Below are 19,268 nucleotides of genomic sequence, written 5' to 3' on the forward strand. Positions count from 1 at the left end.
ATATATGCGTGTGGAGATATTAAATGTCATATACATTTGCATTTTTTCAGCCACAAATCGCATGAAGGGTTAGGATTAGGGAAGCGGAGAAAAATGGATGAAAAAGAAATGGAGAGGTCCTGCGTCGTAGTTTTGTGTCATTAGATTTTTTTAAGAAAATAAACTAGTTCACTGTCGATTTTTCTGGCTTTAATTACCTGTTTCCCCTGATCCTATGCCAATTCTTTTTTCAGTCGGCTTTCAGACTTGCTTCCAATCGGACCAGGCACCGGTTCCAGTCGAATCTGATAATCTTGGGTGCACGTCATCCATTCTTGAAATTAAAGAGCACCACCTTTTATGCCATATTTACAAGAATATTGAATCTTTTTCGCTACTGCTTCGATCACCCGTTACTTTAATATTATCCATAAATCTTCCACACATGAAATTAAACCATGCATTCTGAAGGAGTAATCAGTGAGGTCACCCAGAATCACTTTAATAATCCAATTGCAAATCGTTTTAGATATCACGTGGCTAATGCGGAACAAGAATCATTGATCAGGAGTGCTTGAGGAGAGTCACGCTTCGCAATCAGCCCCAGTATATATGTTAGGATTGTATGGAAGGGCTATATATTTCTCTACCAGTAAAAAATGCCATTACCATGTGAAAAATATCATTCTTCCAGGAAATCCCAACAATGATGAAACCTAGCACGTGGGGTTGTGTGTGTGTGATTGATAGCCACTAGGGCCAGGAGTATCGTTGGACTTTAGGTGCCTAATTACCACCAAGGAGTGTTTTGTTATGGCCTATGAGCTCATCAGTATATTATACTCTTCTGATTTTAATATAAAACTCATTTTGTAATGTAAATTATACTATAAAATAGATATTATATTTAGAACCAGAAGGAGTAAGTCAGAGTTCTATATGCATAAGGGCAGCTATCTTAACCTGGTCAAATAAAAAAAAAATGGCAGCTATCTTAACTCTCGAGTATTTAGGTGTTTTTTTCCTCCAAGTATTCGCAATATAATCTACTATTTTTTATCCTTAATACTATCTCCGGTTCTTAATATAAGATCTTATTTGATTTTTATTTTGATCCTGAATATAAGACCCAATCCACTTTGTCTCTCACATTTATATTTTTTTCCCAAGATAGTTCTCTTATCAATAATAGTTCTAACCAATACACTTGATTAGCAAGGATATTTTAGAAAAGACAACACTTATTTATTACAAATAACTAATTTAACTTCTTTCCTTAATCTCCTCAAATTAGTCAACTAGCTTTTATAATTATGACCGGAGGTAGTATAAGAATTAGTTTAGATTTTAATTTATTCTTAAATATAAGACTCAATCTACTTTATTTCTTATATTTATTTTTTTAAGATAGTATTTGCGGTAGTTGCACATATTAAATATTTCAAACTAAATTTGTTTACAAGGATTTTTAGAGAAGAAAATACCTATTTATTTTAAATAATTAATTTTTTTTTAATTTATTCAGATTAATTAATTAGTTTTTATATTAAGAATGGATATAGTAGCACGTAATATAATATTGTCCTAAAAACATTTTTTTCGTTCGACCTGAGGAGAAACGAGGACGACAATTAAATTATATAGTTTATTTACCTATAATTAATTAAGTGTAGCTGGTAACTATCTGCTTAATTGAGGACTGAAGATATGTTATGCCATCATCGTCGGTGTTTCTTGTCCAAACTTTTCCAAAGAAATATAGACAATCTAAAGATGAACGTCATCAAACGCAAGTCATGACGTTTTTGTGGTAACATTAATTTTAAATATTAATTGTCATCAGCTTGTCTTCAACGTACTTCCTCTTCAATTAATTATATACGTTCTTTGCATCTGATCGAAATCTAGCTAGTAACGTGAACTAATCACCTCCACCACCAACTCATTCGTCTATTGTTTAATATTATGTCGTAAAACTGTAGGTTGTTATATCCCACGACACTTGTCATCATGGGCATGAATGCCCCCCATTTTTTTAATTTAAAAAGGACAGCTTTTTTGGGCCTGAAATGATGGGTTATTTGAAAATTATTGCAATTAAAAATCAGCGTACATAAATGATCGGTATTCATTCATGCATGTGCTCTCCCTTAAAGAAGGAAACATTCGGATTCTTGGGTCATTTTAGAAATAATTAGCGTGGTATATATTTAGACCACTTTAAAAAAAAACAGAGAATTATTAATGGGAGGCAGATGAAAGAAAATTAAATATATGAAAAAATTAAAGTACATCTAACCTTTCGAAATATTTTTTCAATTGTATCTAGCGTTTCGAAATATTTTCTAAATGCGTCCAAAGCCCTCAAAATTTTTTTTGCCTTGGTGCTTGATATGCCAAAAAATATTTTTGAATGGTAGACACATCTAAAAAAATACTTTAAGGTATTAATACATAAAAAAATTTCACAGTGTTGGATACATCTAAAAAAATATTTCATGGTGTTGGATGCACCTATAATATTTCAGGGTTAGATACATCTGTAAAAATATTTCGAAGTGCTAAATACACTTTAACTCTGTATAAAAACTCCAAAAATAAATATCAAATATTTAATCAATTCACTTTTTTTTTTTTTCAATACGCAACTGAAATTGTTTTCGACCTTTTTCTTTGCTCGATCCTTTCACCGAGAAAGAAAAAGGAGGTTCATTCAAACAAAAAAAAAAAAAAGGAGGCGGGGTGGGAAGAGATTTGGGCTGCGTAGCGAAGAGTGAAAAAGCAATCTTTACATTTTTAGACGAGTGTCGTCCTTCTCTTTTTTGGTCTGACGTGGATAGTTTAGATTTAAATTTTTAAATAGCAGGTTATCTTTGTTGCAATTTATGCATGTATTGAAATTAAAAAAAAAGCACAATATGAATATTAATACTCCTCCGATCCTTAATATAAGATCCATTTAACTAATTTGATTAGATTAAGTAAGTTAGTTGATTATAAGAAATGTGACACTTTTTCCTAAAACAACATAATCATTTTTCTTAATACCTCCTCTCCCTCTTCTACTTGATATGGTTGAGGGAGTATCCATAGGGGTAATTTAGAGAAAAATGATAGATATAAGAAATGCGTCTTATATTTAGGACCAAAACCAACTCAACAATTAGTCCTATATTAAAGACCGGATGAGTTTGTTTTGCCAATGCACAATATGAATACGAACTCCGGTCTTATTTATAAGATCTCATGAGATCTTATAAACAAGACCGTTGGTATTATTTAATTATGTTTAATCAGTCCATTTTTAATCCATGTGACAAACTAAGAGGCTGGATCACACACACTCTCAAAAGTTGAAGCCTTGAAGGCAAATAAAGAATGCGACAACAGAGAAAGGAAATTCAAGGTCTTCCTCTCTTTTACTCTTTTATTTTTATATTATATCTAACTAACTTGAATAAATTAAAAATATTAATTAAATTAGATAATATGATATATATATATATATTTTTAAAAATTTATAATGGTTGGTTTGGTAAGAGAGGATGGATGGAAAAAGAGGGGAGAAAAAATTTTACCGAGCTCTCTTTAAAAAAAATAAAGAAGTGAAGTTAAAAGTTTGTAATTAATTTTTTTTACTCTTTTATATTACTTTTTTTAATTAAAATCTTGAAACCCTGTTTTTTTTTTTTATTTTTAAAACCGGTCACTAAATTTTTTTTTTCTTATCAATTTCTCTCATACCAAACAGTAATTTAAGCATCTTTTTTAATTTTCTTCCTTCCTCCCTCCCCTAATTGATTACTATTGATGGAATATTAATAGTTTAATTTGAGAAAAAATTGATAAACATGTAAAATAAATCTTATATATAGAATTAAGATTAACTTTCTGATTAAGCTTTACATTAAGGACTGCAAGAATAATTAACAACGTTGAAATATGAATGGATATTATATCCTGTCTATTTTTAAGAACTTTCTACGTTTTGAAGTTATTTTAGATTTATTATTTATTTGTGTCTCAAATCATGAAAATTAATACTGATTACTAAATCTAAAACGCTCTAATAATAGTTTTAATTACACCAAAAGAGTTTAACACTGAATTTTCTATCAACATCTCATCTCATCTCATCCTTATCTGGTCTTACATGGCCTGAGTTGTTGTGACATAAAAAATGTATTGTTTCACTCTGCGAGTGCCTAGAGCATCGACCAGTGGGTTCTGTATGTATTTGAAAGGGCCATTTAAATAAATGTAAAATAAACCTATATTTTTTTACCAGAAAAATAAATATATATTTTAAACAAATTTTAAGTGGAGATTTTAATTTTTAAGATAAAAATATCTCAACATGTCTTTTTGATCAGATTTAAATTATTGGCTATATTTAAAATGCGAACAATCTTTCCACCTGCCCAATTAATCGTTTTTACGTGCAGATAAATTTAAAATTGAAACATTATACTACTCCTTTGGTCCTATTTATAGGGCAAAGAGAGAAGGTATTTTTTTGTCCTATTTATAAGGCACTGAGAGAATTTTTTGCATGGATATACAATTTTACCCTTCATTTATTATTGTGATGATTTTGTTTATATGAGGTATAATGTATATTAAATAGGGATAAAGTTGGAAAGTTATTAAATTTTAAATGAGAGTTAATGAAGTTTAAGGTTTTTCTTGTTCTGTGTGAAACATGTTGAAAGTGCTTTATAAATAGGACCAGAGAGTATCTCATAAACGTGATTTTGCATATTAATGTCATAATAAATGAAGAACAATCATTGCAAATAATTGACTGGGGATTAAAAATATAATAATAATTTAGGGTCTATTTATGGGTTACTTTAGCTAGCGATCACATGTGTCACCTTAATTAAATTAAAGTTTGGTTCATAAAGCGCCCGCGAGAAGTGAAAGCAATAAAACAGATATATAAAAAAAGACGTACGATCAATCACTTTAATCTCCCATGCTCCTCCTAAAGGTATAATTTCCTGGTGGTGCGCTGATTTTAGCTGAGAATTGATTCATCACTTAAATCTGACTGGACACCACATCCATGGGTGACCGACAACCGAGATCTCTCCTCCTTTTTTATTTTGGTTGAAAAAAAATTTTAAAAACATTTAGGATTCTAAAATATTTTTTTATGTGTATCTAATATTTTAAAATATTTTATGAAGCATCTAACACTTTAAAATATTTTTTAAGCGTGCTCAGCGTCCTCAAATATTTTTTTTTTTTTGCTTTGATACTGAATGCACTAAAAAATATTTTTGGATGCTAGACCCCTTAAAAAAATACTTTGAGGTGCGAGACGCACCAAAAAAAATCTCAGGGTCCAAAAAATATTTCAGGGTTCTTTTTTTTTTTTATGGGAATATTTCAGGGTTCTAGACACACATAAAAAATACTTCAATATGTTAGATATACTACAAAATATTTTAAAATACTGGATGCACCTGAGAAAATATTTTAGGGTGCTAGATGCGCCTTAAAAAAAAGAATAAATGAAATATAAAATATATTCATTTTAAGTTACTTTTTTTTAAAATCATTTGAAACAAATACAAAATACAAGTAAATTGCATGGAAATTCATAATTCATAAATTAAAATTAAATTACTTTGCCAGTAGACGATATTCAGAATTGCAGTTAGGCCCCAAAAAATTAAGATGTAGTTGTAAATTTTAATTATAATCTGCCCTGTCTTTCAAAAATGCTCTCAAGATTTGACATCACTAACACAATAATCTCCTTCGTTCATATTAATCATAAAAAAGGGGAGCATAATCGTTTCTTTTTCTTTAAAGGAAAGATACATCTGAACTAATCTGCTGCCCCTATAGTAATTTACAACCTTTTTTTTTTTTTTTGAGTAGGATGGTATCGCTGCCTCAGGGTATCCCAGCACAACCGGCCAGACTAATCCCAGGTGCACTCGCAGGTATCGAGCCTATGACATGATAGGGAAGGCGCCTTGCGTTCTCGTTTGCGACCAGTCGGACCCGACCCTTACAGGCAATAATTTACAACCTTTTTTTAAGAAAATTGATCGTCTCCGATTTTTTCAGGCGACGACGATGCCGTTTCTTACTTTTAGCTCGAGTGCCTCTCTTTGTTCCAACAGAGGAGTTATTGAAAAATTGTTTGCTTTTCCTTTTTAATTATTGCCATAGATCTTTCTTCCCAGACAGTTATAGAATGAGCGTGCAAGATGTTCCAACTATAGTTTCATTTTTTGCTCCCTAACAGAAGGAAAATTGTTATGGGCACATGAGACATATAATACTTTTGTCTAAGTACACTTAACTATGAGTTTGAGATTCGTACGAATTTTGACACCAAAAAAAAAACATGAAAACTTATTGGTATGATCGCACTTGACAGGAAAGATACAATCACACATTATATTAGACTCGCACAATTGTCGACATGAATTTTGACACTAAAAAAAGATGTGTATATTAGTGCTCATCTTATTAATAATGGAGTGTTAATCTTTATAATAATATAACTGACAAAGGCCTTTTAACCTAGTTTGCATTTAGTGGCATTGGTGGTCTGGTGATGGGATCACTCTTTGTAATACTACCTCCGATTCTCAATATAAAAGCTAGTTTGATATTTAATTTAGTTCTAAATATAATACTTTAATTCACTTTGTCTCTCATATTTATCAATTTTTTTAACGTAGTCCTAATAGTAGTTGTACTTATTAAAAATTTTACTAAATGACAATTCTAGTTAATACACATGATTAACAACGGTATTTTAGAAAAAAATAACGCTATTTATTGCAAATAACTAAGTTAATTAATTTTCTTAATATACACAAATTAATTAATTAAATTTTATATTAAGGGCTGGAAGTAATTTTGTTTCCTGGTTCTAAGCGTAAGTGCTAATTAGGGAGGTTTTTAAAAAAATTTTAAAGTTAGATTCATTTTACTTTTAAATTTATTTTTTTTTTCTCAAGTCATTTTCGCAAATTGCATATATCATAGGTGGTTCTGTTAATAGGATAATGATTAGATAGGATTTTTTTTTGAAAAAAAATACTCTTCCGGTCCTAATTATAAGACCCAATTGACTTATTTGAGGAGATTAAGGAAGTAAGTTAAGTTGGTTATTTATAATAAATAAGTGTTGTTATTCCTAAAATATCCTTGCTAATTAAGTATATTGGCTAAAACTATCATTATTAGAAGGATTATCTTGAAAAAATGTATAAATATAAGAGAGAAAATGGATTGGTCTTATAATTAGGACCAAATAAAAAGACAAATTGGGTCTTATAATAAGGACCGGAGGAGTAGCATCTACCGGCAGAGGAGGGCGACTGTTTTTATTTCTTAACAAATATAAGAGTTAGTTGACTAATTTGAGTAAGTTAAAAAAATTTCTTAAGATAATTATTTATAATAAATATGTATTATCTTTTTTAAAATACTCTTATTAATCATGTATATTAATTAAAACTACTAAAATATCTGATATGTGTAACTATTATAAGAATTGTTTTAAAAAAAATAAATAAATAAACAAAATAGATTATAATTTTATATTTAAAACGGCATTAAATGAACTGTTTGGGATTTTTTTTTTGGCTTAAATTAAAGATATTTCATATGTCTTGTCCGCGTGACCCCTGATGCATCGTGATGAGTATCGCACAACAATTGGGTGCCGGCTCATCGTTGGAGTCGTTCAGTCCGTACTACTGGTCGGGGCGCATAATTATTTAATGCCATAAGTGACGAATATACCACACTATTAGGACTCCGACATGCACGGTTAATGTTTAAAATGAGAGAAAATTACTTTAAATCAAAATCATCTACAATTGAAAGTTTCAATTTTAACCCTGTCGTAAGTTAAAATTTTTTATCACGAACGGCAGCTCTATCTGCATAAGCCTAATTAATTAATCAGTGCACGACTGATTAGCACCTGATTAATTAGTCTCAATCTCTCTCCCAAGTGGTCTTCCAAGTTATCAGATTTACATAGCAGCCAATTGGCCAAAGGAGATTGTACCCTGAACATGTATTGCGAAATGGGACTCCTCCACCCACCAAAAAAAAAAAAAACTCGATGTCGTTGGAGCTGCCGCACGCGGAGAGCAAGACAGTAAAATTAATGGACAATGACGATGATCGTGAGAAGTGCGAAATACTCCGCTCAGTTTAAAATATAAACTAAACTTTATTTATTTAAATTTATTAAGAAATCAATTAAAATCAATTTGAAACAATAAATATATAAACCATGTATTTTTTTTCAAATATATCCTTATTAATGAAGAGAATAAGGAAAAGATGTAATAAATGAATTAAAGAAGAAAGAAACAGTATGGGGACAAAATTAGGAAAAAAAACTCATTAAATGCTTAGACAAAAATAAATATTATCTTATAAAAAATTAAGCCTCCATAACAACGTTTAGCTTATATTTTGAATCGGAAGGAATATCTGAACTTGCTTAACACGAATTTTATGGGCAATTTTGTCATTCTTGAAGTCGACTGGATTTGCATATTGTGTAGCAGAAATATTATTGTACTCTTTCCCCCCCCCCCTTTTCATCCTTCACCCAGCAAAACAGCACGCAACACCCATGATGTTCATTGAGAGTTGCACTCACAATCTCATATTTAAGTAAAACTTGAAGAAATACTACTTCCGATCCTTAATATAAGAACTAATTGACTAATTTGAGTAGATTAAGTAAACTAATTAAATTAATTATTTGTAATAAATAGGTGCTATTTTTTCTAAAATATCCTTACCAATTAAGTGTATTGGTTAGAATTACCATTATTATAAAAATCACTTTGAAAAAATATAGATAAATACGAGAGACAAAGTATATTGATGTCTTATGTTTAAGATCAAAATAAAAATCAAAGGTAGTAAATAGTATCAGTTGGATTAAATGCCCTGACGAATATTGTTTACTTGAGCAAGAGGTACGGATTGAATTCAATGCATCAAATAAATTTATTAATTCGATCAGTTCTGTGTCAAAGGTGTTTATTCCATGCATGAATGAACCTGTTGTATGTTATATTCTCCATCTCACATCAGGTGTATTTGAATGGATAACGATAATAGAACTCTGAGGGACCAATGAGAATTTAATGAATGAAATCAACACGAGCTAATTAGTTCATTTTCGCAGTTTTCATGTAACGTGTAATGAAGTGACAAGCGAAGGATTCCAATGCCTTTCACTGCCATATCAAATGCCCAAATTTCTTCTTCCTTGTTACTTTCAGGCTATCAATGCATATGATTCTCTTCTTTTTTCTTTTAACTCTTCAATAATGGAATAACGGGTCATTTGCAATTTCATTCATGATTGTTTCCTCTCGCACTCTCTATGCATATTTCATTCAATTATTTACCATTTCGCTGACAGGTCACCCATGATCTTATTTGTTGCCCGAAATATTAGGCTTGACTTTGAGCTACTTATATAGTACTCCTTCAATCTTTAATATAAGACCTATTTAACTAATTTGATTAGATTGAGGAAGTTAGGTAAGTTAGTTAATTATAAGAAATATAACATGTTTTTTTTTAAAACACCACAATCATCTTCTTTAATATCCTCCCTCCTTTTTCTACTTGATTATGGTTGAGGGAGTATCCATAGAGGTAATTTAGAAAAAATTGATAAATACGAGAAATAGGTCTTATATTTAAGATCAAAACCAACTCAATAATTAGGTCTTATATTAAAGACCGAAGGAATAGTATTTAGCAGTGAGGAATTAAATTAATTTATACATGAGGTTAGATTCAACCATCTTCAATCAATTTAGCTTGAACAACCCCGAGCTTCCTTATAATTTTAAGGACCTGCCCAGCATTGTGGTTAAAGTGGAAAATTTTTTTTGCCTTCCTCGACGCAGCTTATTTTGCTAAATATCTGATGTGACTTTGTTCGCAACAATATTTTTTAGATCGGATATTTACATAATTACGCGCACAAGGCTTGTTGGATTGAAGTTGGCTTATCTGGCATATACGAAAGGAAACCGACTCCATCACATACGGCGTGTTAAAAAAATACGCACACATGTATATAATATTTATCATAACATTATTTATACTAACATCATTTGTTATACATATACTCTTTTTATCATTTATATTAAAGAAGTTAGATAGATTAATTAACTATAATAATATGACATGTTTTTCATAAAGCACTCTAATTATTTTTCTCAATATCCAGCTTCTTTCCTAATTGATTATTGTTGATGAAGTATCACTAAGGGTTATTTGAAAAAATGCTAAATATAAATAATAGATTTTATATTTAAAATCAAGATTAACTGCATAATTAGATAAGTGAGGACCGGACGAGTGTTAGTTTTTAAATTAGGGCACAACACTCAACTTTCATTCATAGACATTGTCAATCTATTTATTTTCATATACACACGATATTTGGAGTACGTCAATTCCGATCCGCTTCAAGTGTCGTAAATCAAGCCATTGCATTTGGTGAGACGGAAGAAACTCTTACGCGTGAAATACCCCATGACAGATAACGATGCAAGTGGCATTCGCATTGAAAAAAGGAAAAAGGAGAAACTCGTTCATGTCTTTTCCGTGCCACTTCCTGCAGAAATAATGGTGGAGTCATTCAACTTTGGTATGCCCCCATGGTAGAAGATCCTAATAACTTCCCTTTTGTAACAATTGGTTTTGTGCTTTAGTGTGATTAATTCTCCCCAGCGTTTTGATTTTAAAAAAAAAAATCATTAACGACTGCTCTCATATAAGCACTTAGTAGTCTAAATTGTTGTGCTTGAGGGGCATTCCAAAAATTGAGATTACTAGCAACAATATGATATGTACATATAAAAGTGGGTTTAACACCACATAGTAACCCAAAGTTTTAAAATAGTGAATGTACAGGTTCTTCTACTTATGTCAGCCCTATCTAGAAGGTATTTGGACAGTGCCAGAGCACTTTTTAAAAATGTTTCGAAACAAAATTTTTTCACATATATATATTTTGAATATTGTAAAATCATTTCTAAAATCGTGGTTTGATTTTTATTCAAACACTCTTCTAACGTAAGACTTCTTCGCAGCCTTATGTCAAATAGATTATATGTTCACTTATATTTAATATCTTAACAATCTCCATCCTAAATGTGAGGCCACCATTATCCACTTAAACATGCGCCCTCTGTTCGTCCATTTTCTAAATTAAAGACACCAACCCAATATGAACAAATATAGGGGCTGACATCTTTTTGATCTGGGCTAACATCGTCTTCATGCGAGTTCCTACAGTAACCAGCAAAGTAGAATAATTGAAAATCATTGTTCAACTATGCAGGCATTGGCATTCATTCATTGATTAAAGTAGAATATGAAGAAGAAAAAAAGTAATTATACTACCTCCACTCCTAATTATAAGTAATGAGGAGTAGAAATAGTAATTAGGAAGGGAGGAAGAAGACAAAAAATGAGAGTTGATTAGAAGACGGGTCATACTCATACACAGGCAATTGGCGTTGCCTATTATTTCGTAGTGCGAATGATTAGACAAGATGAAAGCGAACGAAAGTACTGTTTGTTTGAAATGGCTAGCTTGGGTACAGCTGCTTTTTGTTTTTGGCGACATTCAGTGGTGGTGGCGGTAGCGGAGGCGGACTTGTACCTTCCCTGTGTTGGTGTTTTAGTTAATATGTGCACGTGTGCGCGTGTGGGGCCTTTTCCCTTGTATGTAAATTGGACTGTTGGGCTTGCGTTGATTAATGGATAATTCGAACATTTTTAACATAATCAGGCTGTTATAAAATATATTAAAAAAATAGTATAGTACGGGTATAGGATGAAAATTCCAAAAACATAACGAGAAAATAGAAGTGAATAAGAGGGCGTATGAGTCACATTTCATAATCATGAAGAGTGTGGACACGGAGAAATGGCGGGTCAAGTCTTGTCCCTTTTCTGAGAAGGGAAAATGAAAGAGGATCAGGGGTTCTGTTCCCTGTGCGCACTTTAGTTGATTGATATTAAAGTGAAGCACATACTTGGGTGCTGCGTCGGAGAGAGAGAGAGAGAGAGAGGGAGCGCAGTGCAGTGCACTGGCCAATAGTTAAGCGTCACGTCAGCCCGTAATATCAGAGAGGGGCCCACCCCACGGGTCACTGATGCCACGCATCTCCTTGACTTTTACTCCCTCCTCTGCTGTCGCCAATTCTGATTTCTGAGTGTCATGTCCCTCGCTTTTTCTGCTCCCTCCTCATCCACGTCACCATCAATAGTTCATTGATTCATTTGGCACCATTATTCCAACCAAGCAAATTATAAAATGTACAAAGTCACCTTATATATATAAATCCTGAAAAAGACGGGGGGAAAATGGAGGAAAAGCGCATCTCCTAAGTCTACAGTACTCAGCGACGTGACCAACACCAACCCCATGTTCTCACTCGTTAGGCATGGAGGCCACCCACATGCTACTTAGCAGCAGAGACATATATATGTGTGTACTGCCAAAGCAAAAAAAAAAAAAAATCCATAATTAAGATGATTGATACTCCTATAATCCTATTTATAAGGCACTTTAACATATTTTATAAAGACTAAGAAAAACCTTAAAATGTATTAACTCTTTATTTAAATATAATAACTTTTTAAATTTATCCATATTTAAAATATACACATTTAAAAAAAATACCTATCTATATTATAATAAATAAAGAATGAAATAGTACATTCATACTAAAATTTTAATGAAATGATTTATAAATAAGACAAAAATATTTTTCTCTCTATCTTATAAATAGATCGCATGAGTATATTATAAATGTGACAAGTTTATACACGGAAGCTAAGGGGGGCAACAGGGAACGGCACTTGCGAGCATGCGTGAGGTCGTCATCTGCGAATTAATGGAAGCATCAATACGCACGCCGCAATAGCTGTGTTTGGAATCATATATGATGATGATGATGATAGTACTAAGTGCCCCTCACTGCTCCTTCATCTTCTTCACCATTTTTTCCATTCCCCCCCCCCCTCTCTATTCCCTCCTCTGTCTATCATCTATACGCCCATTAAAGGACCCCCCACATCTGAACAACACAATATTCAATAATCACCCAAACCCAACATCAATATTTTTAAACTCCTTAATCAACGATATCATTGAGTTTTGAAAACTTTTTGGCTTGTGTGCTTGCAGTACTATTCTTTCACAAAAGAAAAAAAAAAAAACGTGTCCTGAATAGCCCAGAGAATATTAGATCCAAATCGCTAAAGCATGATCACGTTGATTACACACACACACATATATATAACGATCTAAAACTTAAGTGAGTAGAAAATGGTACATATGTGTTCCGCGCGATGATACCTGTGCATCCTAAATACTTTTTTAGTTCTAAATATAAAACTTTTATACTAGTATATATAAGAGTTTTATATTTAAGATCGAAAGAGTATTAAAGAATAACCAAATGAGTGGCTAGTCCTTTCTTTTTGTTCTCCCCACGCCGTACCCAATATATGCACCCATGAAAATGATCTCTGGCAGGGAAGGTGTTTTGAAATTTTTTTGACCACGACATGTTAAGACGAGCATCAACTGATATCCCCAAATATTTGTGATGTATCTAACATTTCAAAATATTTTGTATTGTATCTAACACCTCAAAATATTTTTTTGGTACATCTAATACTCTAAAATATTTTACTTTTTTGATGTTAGATGTATTAAAAAATTTTTAGGTGTTAGACACATCTAAAAAAAAATTTTTAGGGTGCATCTAAAAAAAATATTTTTAGGGTGCTAGATGCATTTTAAACCAATAATATAAAGGGAGTGCTTTATCAACTTTCTATGATTGAAGTTCAATTTATTAATGAACCATTTATTTGGATGAAATTAGTCAATAGATTTTTTCACCCTAAAAAAATTAATCAATATTTTGAGACTCACGTAAGTTTTTGTAAATTAAAGGACACACTGAAGTTGGGAGCGAACATTTTGTAAGAATAACTTTCTTTTTCCTCTTTTGCACTAGGGCTTACTTTAGATGGTCAGCCGTCTGCCTTCCTTCCTAGTCCGTCAAAATCAATGGCTTTCAGAGACATTAATTAAGATAAATATCCGTGATAAATAGTTATAAGCCCACATTTTGCACGACACATGAATAGTCATTTCTAATAAATTTTATATTATATACAGATATATTGACTTTATGGATACGTATGTATATTATTCTTGGCGGAAATTTAGTGTTTTAAGTGCTAATGTTAAATAAAATAATTGTTTCACCCACTCTCAATTCTCTCTCTCTCTCTTTTTATGTTTTTGGATACAATCCACTGTCAATTCTATTAACAGGACTGAAAAAGGCTCCGTTGGAGTTTATGAGCTTATTTAGCAGCGGCCATAACGTTTGCTAGATGAATATGGGCCTATAATTTGATGTTGTGGCCCAATATTTGATATTAGAAATTCAAATTGGGCTTTTGATGTCATTGTGGATTGGGTTTCCCAACCTTTCCAGATGAAGTCCAGGAGGCCCATAAGACTTGTCCCGTAATAGTGAAGCTATAAATTTGCCCCAGCGAGCAGTGAAGGAAACGTCTATGGCGGGAAGGGGTAACCGATATGCAGAAAAAACTCCAAGCTTCATCTGCGATTTCTTCTGTGTGTAACCTCAAGGTCCTCGGCACTATCTAACCTCTGCTTCTTTCTTTGTTTACAGAAAATTAGAAGCTCCATAATAATTTTTTATATTTTTCTTTTCACGCTTTGAGATGTTTCAGAAGAACACATAAGCTCAGCCACATTCTTCTTACGGAGTTGGCTCAAGGCAATAAAAACTTTGAATGCGGTAACGTTAGGCGCTCATGATAGCGTAGATTTCTCACGTTCTCTTGCATTTTCCCCGAAACTTATATTACGTAGACGCTTGTCCTCCGTTGTTTTCAATTCTTTTCTTCGATCAAGGAACATTAATCATCTCCATGTTTACGGAATTTGAACTTCGCAGAGCTAAGCCAAGAAAGCAGATCGAGGAGCTTAAACTTGAGCTGTGCGGAGAGAAAGAAAATTCCTAGCGCAGCAAAGATCTCGCTCTTCAAGACTCACTTGGTAAGCTGCGAAGTTTGATTGTTCTGGTATGAAACTCCAGTTCAAAGGCTTGACGTTTGAGGTTAGTTTATTTCCTCCATATCACTTTTGAAGAAATTTCTCTGCAGTCACGGCACTTTATTTGGGTCAAATTATTTTGAATCGTTAAACGTTATAAAAGGCCAGGCGCCTCTCAGTTGAGATGAGATTTCTGCCGTGTGATCTGTTTTAGCAAATCTCGTTCTCAATACTTGTGCGGTTTCGAATTGTTTTCTAATTGAATCTGTGGCTTATGGCTCTGCACTGTCGTTGGCTTTCATGGAAATTGTGCCTCGATTTCCAAAGAATGACAAATTTCCTTTCTATAGTTTTCATCAGTTCGTCCGAGTGCTTCTGAAAATAGAAATGTTGATTTAGTTGATGTCCAATGTTTGCATGTGCATAGTGAATTATATTTTCTTAATTTTTTGGCGGTGAGGATTTTATAATCCACAGAGTTTGAGCTTGACGCTGCGTTTTATTTCACCGGTAGAAAATTACTGTTATACATGATCTCTTTGTATCGTTCATTTTGTACTCGTTCTCTTGAAGCGAGGACATGATAAGAGAATTCTGTTGACAAATCTTGATAAATTCTGTTGAAGTACTGCCAAAGTACTTTTTGGACGGACTGGATGTGTTGGTTCTATTTGTTGGAATTGCTTGACAGCCTTCTGAATCCATATTGGTGATTGTTGGTGGACTATTGTGAAGTTGGTGGAGGCTGTCAGTGATCTTCTCGTGGCAAATGAAGATGCCTAATCGAATTAACTGACTCGCCGTAAGATAAATACTGATGCTCGGTAGTGATAAAATTAGTACAGTTCTGTACCTTCCCATCTAGTTCTAACCTTCCAAGTTCTCTCATCCCCACGGAGCTGAATCAGGAGAAATTTAGGAGATTGAATCATGGTTTTGATCAGCAAAGCTTGAGTGACACCATTCATGTAATCTACAGTTTTGGTATGAACAGCCTTCTACGTCTTGCATTAACAATGACAATAATGTAGAATTTCCCTCCTCGTCTACTTTGCTCATCCCCTGCTTTATAATTAACAAGGATATTAATTTTAGACAGGTTTCCAAATTTAAGTGTAGCCATAGTACTATGATCCAAACAGAAAACCTGTATAAAAATTTGTTTGGTGGATAGAAATCACGACTGTAAAAATCAGCATAGCTTACAGGGTCTGAGAGCGATATGGTTGAGGGCTCGTTCCAACAAGCAACAAGCCCTGTGCTGGGTGACCTAATTTCAATCTGTGTAGAGAACAACGCAGAAACTGGGCGGTGGTCAGAGAACTTGCTCTCGCTCCGGAAATAGTGAAGTTGGTTTATCTCTTTTCCATACCATAAGATTCGGTCACACCTGCCACCGTAGATTTAGTGCATTCTGAGTGACATAAAGAAAATCGTGGCATATAGTGGAAATGGGGTAAGTTACCATACCACGCTGGAGTTCTTTGCTTCTTGCCAGATGTGCTTGGAAGGCCGCCAGAATATGTATTGCAATTCGAGGACGAGTATTTATAGGTAGGGGCAAATTCTAAGCTTCCCTCTTTCCAACCTGCGAATACCCTACCTCCTTCTTGTTCTTTTCGGAGTTGGTCATGTTCATGCAACGCTTTCCAGTCCTGTTTTCTTAGCAGCTGTCTGGCAAGACTATCCTCCAGGTATAGCCTATAGTTGAGATCCCCAAACCAGAATATCCGACTGTTTTTGTGGTTAGTGCAACAAAATAAGATGTTTTTCTCGCACCATTTGTAGGAATTACACACAAATCGAAGATAGGAATTCAAATGTGAAGCAAATTGATGACTGTTGCTTAGATCTAGAATTAGTGTCCCAGACATAAAATGAATATAAGCAATAAATAAAAGCTTATCAAAATGAGTGTGTCTTTGTTGAGGTAAAGTACAAACAGTGAGAAAAAGTTTTTCATTGAATCAATCTGCTCTATAGAAGAGATATATAATCCACTGAAGGCCTCTTCATCTCTACAGTTCGGCCATCTGAGGTTATACAATTGGGGGTTTCATTCAAGGGTTGCTCCACACTACCACCTAAGACAATCAATTTTTACATGTGGAAAATGTGGATCTAGAAGTTTCCCTTCACAGGAGAAGACAAAAAGCATGGGAAAAATTGACTATGTGTCTATTAGCTGCATGTGTTGGTGGCATGTTAATTGAAATTTATATTCTGAAGCGGCCACTTTATTATAAAAGAAAAGAGCCTCTTTTTTTTCCGTGCGGTTTGATTTATTGAAATCGCCGAGGTATCTACCAAACCACGAATAGAATTAAACGTGGGGCAAACCCTTAAAAGTCAATTTAGAAAGGTTTTTGAGGATTTAGATAGTTAGCATATTGGGCTGCTTTTGAAAAAGAAATATCATTAGAAGGCCCAAAACAGTAACAAACCTAATGCGAATAGCGTTTTTGGAGTTCAGAATCTTTAGATCGATCTTTTAATTTTTTTTTGAGCGCTCAATTAGGATTTATTTTTTCAACAATTTAGATGGCATACTGGGCTTCTTTTGATCACATCTAAATATTCTTTTTAATCTGTTACCAATAGAAATAATGCTGGAAAAAAGACAAGGTAAAAGAAGGGTAGAGGGAACTTACTCGTGGCCTAAGATGGTAAGAGGACTAGGATAATGATGGTGGGTAGGAGTTGTGGGGAAACAGGTCCGCCTAAAAATTTCCAAAACCTGGTGATTTCTTCGGCCTTCATCACCCTTCTTTTCCCCTGATGCTAAGTGAGCAACTACAAAACAAAAGCTCGTTCCTTCGATCAACATGCTAACTGCCACGGAACCTTTGTTTCCCAAATAGCCCATTATGCCACATGCCACTGAACAAGCTCTCACATTAGAGATACTGTACTTGTTGAGCACTTCCTGTCTCATCCACACACTAATGAAAACTCCTACCATCTTCTTGCTTGCCACCAGCGTGTACGTTCTATCTTCTTGTTTGGTATTCTCTTCGTGCACGTAGTTTTCACTGGATGATGAATTTAGCACGGGTTTTAACCATGGGCATCCATACTTATCGTTCAAAGTTCTTCCTATAAGCAGGTTCCAGCTCGTTGCCACTGTTGGGTCTTCTGTTCCTATCACGGCTAATGCGTTCAGCGGCACAATCTCTTGAAACCTGAAATAAAATCATTTAATTAAGTGCGACGTAAAGTTCTTTCTTAGTTATAAAATATAAGTAATTTTAGTCGTTTTATGTGATCCGGGATCGAATATTACCCTAGAACATATATATCTGCAGCATTCTTGAAACTCAACCACTCATCCAAATCTACGGCCAAGCTTTCTACTGGAGATCTTCCAGCAACGTTCCATGTACCTACAAAGATTCTAAAACGGGCAAAACCTCGCGTTACTATGCACATAGGCCGAAAACTAAATTCTCTTCTTTCAACCCGATTTGTTTTCTCAAAAGAAAATCATTTGAAATTATACCTTAGCTCATTTGTTAAAACACATGGGTCACATTCCAAGCATCGAGAGGAAAGATCGCCGCTGGTGCCATCACTTTCATCCTTAACTTCATCTGTAACAGAAGTCCATTCAAAACCACATTAGGGACAAATATAACAATTTCGATTTGTCTGTGTTTCTATTTACTTAAACTAAATATGTGCGGGAAACCTTTTCTTTCCCCCAAACTCTCTGATGGTTTGCCTTCTTTGTGATTCCTAATAAAAAACGTGGGAAACCCCCGAGATCTCGGCTTCTGGTTCTCCTCGTCCATGGCTCTCATCATGTAGTCCAGTCCATGCAGTCCACATAAATGACGAGAAGCAAAGTAAGCACCACACAACTTCTGCACCTGATTTTTGAGAGCGGCTTCTAGTTTTCTACATTTTTTTCTTAATTACGTACCGATGTGGGATATTTTGCTGAAACCTTATTGAGTTAATCGCCTACTCCAATTAGAAAACAAGATAGACTGTGGTGGCCAATGATAAGCCTTCAGCGTTAAACACGAAATGGACTCGAGGTGTCAAGTATCCAAAAAGTATTAGAAGTTATCATGAGCCAAAAAAACGTAGACATAAAATAAGTTGAAAGACAACTAAGGGGCACTATGGGAGCAAGCTT

At 33.7% G+C, this 19,268-nt stretch overlaps 1 protein-coding gene across 1 annotated transcript; it reads right to left on the reverse strand.

Annotated features, from left to right (window-relative positions):
* Positions 1-15,807: 15,807 nt before the first annotated feature.
* LOC114732176 (type I inositol polyphosphate 5-phosphatase 4-like) lies at positions 15,808-18,918 on the reverse strand. The gene is made up of 7 exons (XM_028919462.1): positions 18,816-18,918; positions 18,627-18,717; positions 18,411-18,521; positions 17,779-18,309; positions 16,598-16,861; positions 16,334-16,517; positions 15,808-16,189 (listed from the first exon to the last, which is right to left on the reverse strand). Exons 1-7 carry the CDS (start codon positions 18,916-18,918, stop codon positions 16,043-16,045), a joined length of 1,431 nt encoding a protein of 476 aa, XP_028775295.1. The 3' UTR covers positions 15,808-16,042.
* Positions 18,919-19,268: the final 350 nt, after the last annotated feature.

Source organism: Neltuma alba, unplaced genomic scaffold (assembly GCF_004799145.2).
Source record: "Neltuma alba isolate B1F8T4 unplaced genomic scaffold, ASM479914v2 tig00012885_pilon, whole genome shotgun sequence".
Lineage (NCBI taxonomy): Eukaryota > Viridiplantae > Streptophyta > Magnoliopsida > Fabales > Fabaceae > Neltuma > Neltuma alba.

Excerpts from the sequence above, each read along its gene's own strand:
- LOC114732176 (XM_028919462.1), bottom strand. The coding sequence starts at position 18,918 with ATGGACGAGGAGAACCAGAAGCCGAGATCTCGGGGGTTTCCCACGTTT. Across the intron at positions 16,518-16,597 it reads AAGCAAAGAACTCCAGCGTG|GTGTGACCGAATCTTATGGT; the intron begins GTATGGTAACTT and ends CTACGGTGGCAG. Across the intron at positions 16,190-16,333 it reads CCATATCGCTCTCAGACCCT|GGGATGAGCAAAGTAGACGA; the intron begins GTAAGCTATGCT and ends ATTATAAAGCAG.